The sequence below is a fragment of the Thermobia domestica genome, chromosome 12 (assembly GCF_964235325.1).
Source record: "Thermobia domestica chromosome 12, izTheDome1.hap1.1, whole genome shotgun sequence".
Classification (NCBI taxonomy): Eukaryota; Metazoa; Arthropoda; class Insecta; order Zygentoma; family Lepismatidae; genus Thermobia; species Thermobia domestica.
Genome location: NC_137465.1, coordinates 192,927,032 through 192,937,464, shown reverse-complemented (window position 1 = coordinate 192,937,464; position 10,433 = coordinate 192,927,032). Strand labels below are relative to the sequence as shown.

Below are 10,433 nucleotides of genomic sequence, written 5' to 3'. Positions count from 1 at the left end.
GTATTAGTTTTTATGTTGTTGCCTCTTCATTTACTTACTGGCGTTAGTTTTTATTGAGAAGAACGCTCAGTTCTGAACATACCGCCCGCCTTGAAGGAATTCCTTCAACAAATCTATGAATGATTAATTTGGTTCATGAACTTATATACACAACAATAGATAACACAAGTTATGAATGAATGATATAAACATAAACAGAATAATGCACACACAACACAACACTATGAATCACACAATGTACACACTATGAATAACACCAACACATTAACTCTCCTTAGGAAGCGGGCACAATTGACGAATAGATCTTGTTGTTGTACCTCTGGTAGTTTTCACTGTCGCCACTCGTACTATTCCGTCCTTCCCAGGAAACAATTGCACAATACGTCCAGTTTTCCATTTTAGAGGTGGAATGTTATCTTCTTTGATGAGCACCAAATCACCTTCCAGAAGGTTGGGGAATTTTCTTCTCCACTTGGATCGTTCTAGAAGACTTGATAGATACTCCTTTGACCATCTGGACCAAAATTGCTGATGAAGTTGTTGTATGTATTGCCATCTCGAAAGTCTGTTGACAGGAATATTTTTTAAGTTGGGTTCTGACATGGTAGTGAGTGCGTCGCCTATTAGGAAATGACCAGGTGTTAAAGGATGTAGGTCGTTTGGATCATTTGATAATGGTGTTAGGGGTCTAGAGTTTAAGCAAGCCTCAATCAGTGTCAGAATAGTGTTCATCTCTTCGTAGGTGAGTGAAGCATTTCCCACGACTCTCTTTAAATGATATTTGAGAGATTTAATTGATGATTCCCATAAGCCTCCGAAGTTTGGTGATCTTGCTGGAATAAAAACCCACGTGATGTTATCAGCAGCTAGAAAATTATGTATTTTTTCTTTATGGTGTTCTGATTCAAATAAAGTCTTCAATTCTTGTAGTTCTCTTTTTGCACCAACGAAGTTACTTGCATTGTCAGAATACAGTTTAGCGCATTTTCCTCGACGAGCCATGAATCGCTTTAATGCTCCAATAAACGCCTCTGTAGTTAGATCACTAACAAGTTCAATGTGAACCGCCTTAGTCGCAAAACACACGAAAAGTGCTATATATGCCTTATGGAGTTTGGCTCCCCTTCGGTTACTCGATTTAAGGTAAATGGGCCCACAGTAGTCAACGCCGCTGTGAAGAAATGGTCTTGTTGGTTGAACTCTGTCAGCTGGTAGATCTCCCATCATCTGTTTACCATCTTTAGGATTGTTTCTGAAACATGTGACACACTGATGCACAACTTGACGAACCAAGTTTCGTCCACGTATTGGCCAATATGATTGTCGCAAGGATGATAACAATAATTGAGACCCGGCATGCAATAGCTTCTTATGTTCTTCTTGGGCGATTAACTTTGTCAAATTGCAGTTAGCTGGAAGTACAATAGGATGTTTCTGTCCTTCAGTAAGATCTGCTGCATTTAATCTTCCTCCGACTCTGATGATTTGCCTCTCATCCAAGTATGGGTTCAAATTTCTCAGTTGACTTTGGTTGTCGACTTCTTTTCCTGATCTCAACGCATTTAATTCCTTGTGAAATGCTTGTTGCTGTGATAGTTTAATAAGACATTCGAGTGCTTCATGTAATTCACTTACTGTAAGATGTCCATGCTGTCTGTCACAATTAGATCTTCTCATGTTGTGTGCAAATCGTAGGCAATAAGCAGTTACACGTTGCAATCTTCTTAATGATGAATATCTGTCTAAGAGTTGACACGGTGTTGTAGAAACCATTACTGCTGTATTCTTTCGTCGCTCGGGAACATCACTTGGGTCACAAACATCTTCCCTCGTCTGTGAGTCTAATTTCTCAGATAGCCAGGAAGGCCCATGCCACCATAATTCATTATCAAGAATCTCTGACGGTGTTAATCCTCTCGATATATGATCTGCTGGATTCTCCTCTGTTCTGATGTGTCTCCATTCATAGTTACAAGTCAATTGTTGAATTTCCGCTACACGATTTGCAACATACGTCTTCCATTGAGAACAAGGTCCTCTTATCCATGCTAATACAATGGTGGAATCTGACCATAAAACAACCTTATTGATCTTGCAATGTAACGCTTGTATTACTTTCTGAGTTAGCTGTGCAAGTAACAAAGCTGCACAAAGTTCTAGGCGAGGAATAGTTGTCTTCTTCAAAGGTGCTACTCGAGATTTTGAACATAGTAAGTTTGCTGTGAATTTTCCATTTTTTGTGCTAGATGTTACATATATACAAGCTCCATATCCATTCTGAGATCCGTCGCAAAATCCGTGAATTTCTACCTGCGATTGTGTTTCTTGAATAACCTTCCGCTGAACATGTAGTGATTCCAACTCTTGAAGTTGCTGCTCAAAAGTTTTCCACTCTGAATGCAATGGGGCTGGAACTTCTTCATCCCAATTCAATTTTAATTCCCACAAATGTTGCAGAAATATTTTTGCCTTAAGAATAACTGGTCCTATTAATCCTAAGGGATCAAATATGCTCGCTACTGTAGCAAGAATAGTCCTTTTTGTGATTTGTTGAGGGTTGTTTCTTGGTTTGACAGAGAAAGAAAATGTGTCTTTAATGGGATTCCACAACAATCCTAAACTTCTTGTGATGCAATCATCATTTGGTTGAATGGTGAAATTTGATTCTTGAAGTTCACTGGGTATTTTTGAAAGCAGTGAAGTGTCGTTGCTACACCATTTTCTCAAACAAAAACCACCTCTTTGCAGAAGAGTTGTGAGTTGGCTCTGTAATTCATGTAGTTCTTTCTTCGTGTTTGTTCCTGTTTGAAGATCGTCAATATAGAAATCCCTCATTACAACTTCTGCTGCCTTAGGGAAATTCTTCTTCTCTTCTATGGCTAGTTGCTGAAGACATCTAGTGGCTAGGAAAGGAGCTGCTGCAGTACCATATGTTACAGTTTTGAGTCGATATATCTTTATTGCTTCTTGAGGGTTTTCTCTCCACAGTATTTTCTGGTAGTTTGTATCTGAATCATGTACCCTAATGTTACGATATATCTTCTCTATATCAGCTGTCATGACGTATTGATGTTGCCTGAATCTTGCTGTTATGGAAAATAATTCTTCTTGAATTGTAGGCCCGACTCTCATCGTGTCATTTAATGAAAGTCCAGAAGTTGTTTTGCACGATGCATCAAATACAACCCTGAGTTTGGTAGTAGTACTGTTCTCCTTCATTACGCAATGATGGGGAAGATAGCAGTCTGGCATCATTGTGTCGCTCTCTGCTCTATTTATTTCTTCCATATGGCCCAAATCTTCGTACTCTTTCATGAACGCTATATATGCCCTTTTTTTCTCAGTATCCTTCATAAGCCTTTTTTCCATTGAATAAAGTCTTCTCGTTGCAATCTCCTTGGATTTACCAAGATTCCCCACATTTTCTTTAAAGGGAAGTCTGACGATGAATCTCCCAGTCTCGTCTCTCCGGTGTGTTTCTTTGAAGTGTCTTTCACATTCTGCCTGCTCTTGACTTATTGGATGTTTCGTTGAACATTCTTCTATCGTCCAGAATTTTTGTAATTGCTCGTGTATTTTTTCTGTTGTGGAGAGGTGACACACATTTGTCGAAATGTGTGGTTGATTGTCTATTTTTCCAGCTACAATCCAGCCAAACAATGTTTTGTGCAAGGTTGGATACCCTGCCTTGAGTTTTATTTGTCCTTCACAAAGTAGATCAAAGAATACTTCCGCCCCCAATAACATGTCAATACGCTGTGGTATGTTGAAGCTAGGATCTGCTAATTCAATGTTGGAAGGTATTTCCCACGATGACGTGTCTACACGAACCATAGGCAAGTCTTGTGATATTTGCGGCAATATGATGAAGTTTAATGTGGCTGAATAATTGTTATGTCTTGACTTAATTGTAGCCTGAACGCTATGGCATGACCTTGTATTAGCATTACCTATACCATTTATGTGTACAACGCTATTACTCTTTGTTAGTCCCAACAATTGAACCATTCTGTTCGTTAGAAAATTGGACTGAGAAGCACAATCGAGAAGTGTTCGACACATTTGAAAATTACCCTGTTTATCTTTAACATATACTACAGCTGTGGATAGCATAACGGTTGGTGGTCTCCTAAGATTCTGCGGTACACTGTTTGTAGAACGAATATTCTTACCTTCACATTCCTGATCGACTGATGTGGTTGCAGCGAGCGTGTTTTGACCTTGACCTATTTCCCTTTCATCTTGTGGTTCATTCGCTCTAGTGGGCGATGGACAACGCGAGTAGTGCAGTAATGTGTTATGCTTTTTATTGCATATTTTACAATTACCTGATAAGCACTCATTTGCCTTATGCGCTCGTTTAAGACAATTTATACACAAAGAAAGACGTTTAATTTCTCTAATTCTATCTCCTATAGATTTTCTCAACAATGATTGGCATTGAAATAATTTGTGTGAGCCTTTACAGCTGGGACATGCATTGTTGTCGGAACACGTTACGTGTGCTGTCGTTGAGTAAGAACTCTTTTTGCCTGCCTTATTTGTTTGTTGATATTTGTTACTTGGAACTGAGGGTGTATCTTTAGGTCTACGCTTATTATCAACTGCGTCTAAAACTTGGCAACGCTGTTGTAAAAATTGTGTCAGCTGTGACATGCTCGGTAATTCATTCGTTGATTGTGTTTTCTCCCACTCCTTATGTGTTGTATTGTCTAGTTTCGTCGCAATCAAATAAATAAGTAATGCATCCCAGCTTTCTGTCGGTTGACCTAATGATTTTAAAGCCCTCAAATGTTTTACCGTGCTGTCTAAAAGAGATTTAAGCGAAACAGCCGACTCACGTTCCACTATTGGCATTTCAAATAAAGCTTTGACGTGTTTGTTAACAATATACTTTTTGTTTTCAAAACGTTCTTTGAGTAAAGTCCATGCTACGTCATAGTTTTCAGAAGAAATTTCCAAGGCTTGTATTACTTCAAGAGCCTCCCCACGTAGAGAAGAACGCAAATAATGAAACCTTTGGACTGGCAGCAATGTGCTGTTGTTATGTATTAATGCCTGAAACGTGTCATAGAACGACAACCACTCATCGTAGCTTCCAGAAAAGGTCGGAAGGTTTATCACCGGCAACCTAACTGATGGATTAGAATTGCTTGTTTCATTGTTTTCATTTTTTTTTGCACTGGAGCTGTGTTGATTTATGAACACTTCCGTCTTAGCTGCTAAATCAAAATAAGTATTCTCGAATTGTTCTCTTTCTTGCGTTTCCTGATCAATTTCTGATGAACCCTGTAACATTTCTATTTCGGATTGTATTGCATCAAATTCATCATAGCACTGTTTTATTTTCTCGTAACGTAACACTAACTGCGTAATATTCTGATCTTCTGTAAAGCTATCTACAAAAGGTTTAAAACGAGTGAGTTTGGCCTTAATTTGACCTCTCTTGAAAACTAATTCTTTCATTCTGTCCGTCATGCTTCACTCAAATTAAATACACTTTTAACACTTACGTTCTAAATGAGGCTTTGCTATTACAGGCTTATTTTGTATAAGTGATACAAGGATAATATTATATTGAAATATGCACTCACTACCTACCTTGTTAACTGCACTGCTGAATCCTAATCCGGCCCGGAGGACCATTTGGTCGGTAATCCTTGTGTAGGCGCTGGTTTCTTAATAATTCTTCGACGTTGCTTTGAGATTGTTCAATATATTTGCATTTCGTAACACACAAAATTATATGAATTCAAAAAATACAAACAAAGTTGCTAGATGAATATTATTATATGTAGATTAATGCGATATTAACACAATACACGTAGCTACCGTTGCTTTCTTGGTGTCACGTTTTTACACACACACATTCGCCCCCTGCTGGGGAGAAAAAGTATTAGTTTTTATGTTGTTGCCTCTTCATTTACTTACTGGCGTTAGTTTTTATTGAGAAGAACGCTCAGTTCTGAACAATTAATGCAAAAATACAATTTAGATAATTCTAATAGATGCTTTATTATAAATTATTTGAATTCCGGTGCGAAATAACGATATGAAAAACAAATGGAGTGAGTGATAATATAGAGAATACACATCTTTTCAGATGTATATATATATATATATATATATATATATATATATATATATATATATATATATATATATATATATATACATATATATTTTACAAACTTCTTGATAATTGCTCATTTACGAGTAGAAATTAGATTTTAATAAATGTTATCGAGGTCAGTGGAATGGTGTGGAACACGTATATTTAAAAAAAAAAAAAAAACGAAAGCCAGAAAAGTTACAAAACAAGTGCCAACACCCGCGACTTTTGATTGAAGTAGGAATGTTTTATATTTATCTGGTTGGACGTCTGGGACCGACTTATCAAAATCAGAAACAACTGGTCGAGAAGCAACAGGGAAGATATATAATTTACACAAGACAAAGTTAGCGTAAAGAGTTTGTTTCAGGGAGTGACTTAAAACGAAATTCCCCCTTCAGACTCAAAAAGGATTATCAGTACAGGTATTTGTGCCGGACAGTGGCGTATTTACGACTTTAATTTTGGGGGCTTTGCCTGAAAATGAGAAAATTCTGCAAGATATTTCATATACTTCATATAAGTAAGATTTCTGGGGGGGCTTAAGCCCGGAAGCTCCCCCCTTAATACGCTACTGGTGCAGGAGTATTTTTCATCCCGCGTGTATTGAAGCTTCCGGAGTAAACTTTCTGTTATCATTACTGGGAGTAAGTATTTTTGGTTTTCAATTACTAGATGATAGAAAAATAGGCATTATTCATATTTAGTTTTAATCGATGATACTGTAGAACACGGGCCCACAAATTTGCAAAATGTTGGAAAGAATTTCTTATTTAACCAAGAAATACCGGTACTGCACTGTAGTTAGGCAGGTTGATACAATTAAGAACGAATGATCTCGGAAAAGTATACAATACTTTGGTCCCCTGACATTTTGTAAAATAAATATCTGTAGAGTTTTTATTACATACCCTTTGTAAATTTGATATTATTTCACATGCTACCTATACTTACGAAAATTGATAGGAGAGAAGAAAAATCACTTTTACGTCCCACGGTTATGCCGGCTAGCCTAAAGGAGGCGGTGATGAAGGGAAATAAATTAGATGGTGAGATGAATAAAGTGGGAGGAAACGGGAAAACTCCGAGAAAAACTACACACACGGTGTTTGACCATCATAAAGTTCACTTAGCGCTGCCTGGGATCAAACCAGAGACTCCACGCACCAGACGTGAACGTTTTACCACTGAGCCACTAACCACTGTCTGACACCTCGAGATTATTATCTTTTTAAAGTTTAAATTGCGATAGTGAAGTCAAATCAGTTCTGCGCAGATGGTATACTCTCAAACAACGGACTTGTATAAATAGGTATTTTGAAACCTGTGCCACGATGGAAGAAATCTGTTGAAAGACTTGGCAGCCATGTTGAAAGGTAGCTTTAGTATGAGTCTTTATTGTTAATGTGTTGCCTATCTTCTACATAAATTTGATCCGCTCTTATATGTTCACTCATGTCCACAATTATTGTCGCATGTCTATAAATATGTTGTTGTAGGAATATAATTCGATAACGATTTCGCCCGGCATTTGTTAGTATGTATGTGATCGGCAAAGACATGTATCTGGCAAATTTCATATCAAAAGAGCAGTAAATAAGAATAATAAAACGAAAATAAAACTTTCTTCTCCATTTAGCAAGGTTTCAAATATCAAATTGCTGTAAACAGCATACTATTATTAATTCATTTATTGGAAATATTCATGTATATTTCAGACCATATACATAGAATTGCTTAGATGGGATACCGTATATATCGAAACAAATTTTTTCTTTCGAGAAAAAATTATTGCTAAAAACGTTAAACTTTCAACTCCCTGTAACTTGGTTCTTAATTATTCGAAATACGTCATATGGTTGTATATTCGCCGCTAATTTACTTCGTATGTGCATCGCTCTGACTTGTTCTAGTCATTCTAATTTTCGTGTTTACAATACTTTTTCCTATGAAATTTACCACAAATATACATTTCTCAATTATACACATAGTATCAGTATTAAAAGTACCCTGCAAAGTCATTATCAAATTATATTCTTACACGAAAACAGTTATAGATACACGACAATCATTTTGGGCATGAGTGTACTCTCAACGCTTCCGGGACAAATTTTGAGTTTAAGATTTTTATAAGATCTCCTAGAGACATTTTTCGAATTTGCTTCTCACTCCCAAAAATAAGTATAGTTTACTGAAGGCTGAGAATCAAAATTGGCTAAAACAGTTCTAATATTATTTGTCCGTATTTCATAAATTAGTATGCTATATATTTCTATGTTGAATATGAAATGAAATGAAATGAAATATTTCAGCTTAACGACCCATGATTCTGTCCTTTACGCTAAGGGAGACTATGATTAAAGCAAGTGAATGATAATGGAAGCATTAGTGAAACGAAAAAGTGGAAGGAAAATGAAGTACTTTGACAAAATCAATGAACATGATGTTGTCCGTCACAAACTTACTTGGTCGGGTATCGAACCAGGGACCTTACGCGCCAGAGGTAAGCGCTCTACCATTGAACAAACGTGTCCCTTCTCTATATTAAATATTTCACAAATCAATTTATATATTGTAATGATTTTGGGTACCGGGATACCGGAATGCGAGAGGTACCGGGATGATATCCGGCGCCTTCATGTAATGATTTTGGTAGAGTCGATAATGGACCGAGATTTATCCCTGCACCAATTTTATGATTAAATTAAGTCTTTTGTGTTTACAAAAGTTCTAACAATCAAGTGTCTCTTTAATGACCTAGGTATACAGGTTATAGCGTTCTGTACGGGTAACGCCTTAGCTTCATAGCAGCCTCCAGGGTTCTCAAGGATTCGGTTCTAGGTAACCTGCGCTCATAGCAGCCCTTACGAGGTATGGTATTTAAGGTGATCCCCTTAGCTTCATAGTAGCCTCCAGGGATTAGTTGTGGTTAGGATGACCCCTTAGCTTCATAACAACCTCCAAGATTTAGGATAGGTTACGATCAGTTAGTCGACTGATACTGGGTCCCACGGTATGCGGGCTTTTATCTGTCTTCTTCGGGTACTTCCGTGAGGTCCGTCTTCTTTCGGCGTTCCTCGGTGTCTTTCGTGTCGGTTTCTCTCCTGCTACACTGTTTACAATCACTAGCACGTGGTGTGTTGACATGTGCTTTTGTCGTGATGTGGGGATCCTTACAATATTTTATCACATTTACAGCTCTATATTAGTGTGTAAATAAATTCTTCTGGAAATGTCCAGATGGGACAGTTAACTCTTGTGGGTAGTTTGTTTAACGACTGTCTTAAAAACGACCCAGATGTTTATAAATAAATATTTTATTAACAGTTCTATAATAGGCATGAGTAATTTTGCCTGGAAATGTCCACAATGGGCAGTTTACTCTTAAGGTAGGTGCATTATGGTGTTCTTCTCAGAAATATCTAAAGCGATTTTGGTTATATTTCACAAATAGATGTATTATTAATAAAACTTTCATGCGAATCAATGGCTTTATTCAAAGATCCACAAGGGCTAATCTATTCTTGAAGGTCACATTTTCCCGTATTACTTTCTCGTGTACGTATCAAGTTTTGTTATTTCTTAAATATTAATTTTAATAATTGTGACGTAAGTTAGTTCTGAAAAATTACAAAAGTTGTAGTTGACTCTTGAGGCTGAGTTTTTCCCGGACGAGTTTCTTAAAATAACATTTAAGACTAATTTCGTTCAACTTTCATAAATATATACAGTGGCTAGACAAAAAAATCTAAAAACACTTCCTACAGGACATGGAAGTTTGGCCCTCCACTGTACAACACGTGATGCGGTTGCCGATCGTTTTTTGTTTTCAATGTGTCTTGTGGACCTTCCTCTTCTGTCGGCAGTAACCAGTTCACCTGTGAGTGTCGTGGTGTGAAAGTGGTGCGGTAAAATGGGCGACCTGACAGACTTCCAAAGAGGCATGATCGTTGGTGTCCGTCTGGTTGGAGCTTCAGTGGCAACAGTGACGAACATTGTGGGGGTATCGAAAGGCACTCTGACCAATGTCAAGAAGGTATACACAATTCATAGGCAAACGACGTCTGCAAAGCACAACGGTGGTCGAAAGAAAATCCTGTCAGATAGGGACCGGAGGACATTAAAACGGATTGTAGCAGCTAAAAAGAAGACCACTGCAATGAAAATTACGTCTGAATTCAATTCCGGTCTACAGAACCCGGTTTCATCGAAAACAGTGAGATGGGAACTTCATAAAGTGAAAATTCATGGCAGGGCCGCTATCGCCAAACCCCTGGTCACAGCAGTAAATCCGAAGAAGCGTATCCAGTGGTGCAAGGAC

At 37.6% G+C, this 10,433-nt stretch overlaps 1 protein-coding gene across 1 annotated transcript; it reads right to left on the bottom strand.

The window, feature by feature from the left end:
* Nucleotides 1–264: 264 nt before the first annotated feature.
* LOC145666221 (uncharacterized) lies at nt 265–5,478 on the bottom strand. The gene has a single exon (XM_081733286.1). The coding sequence runs from the start codon at nt 5,476–5,478 to the stop codon at nt 265–267; it is 5,214 nt and encodes a 1,737-aa protein (XP_081589412.1).
* Between the last annotated feature and the right edge of the window lie 4,955 nt (nt 5,479–10,433).

What these genes read in the sequence shown, in the direction of transcription:
- LOC145666221 (XM_081733286.1), bottom strand. Translation starts at nt 5,478, where the DNA reads ATGACGGACAGAATGAAAGAATTAGTTTTCAAGAGAGGTCAAATTAAG.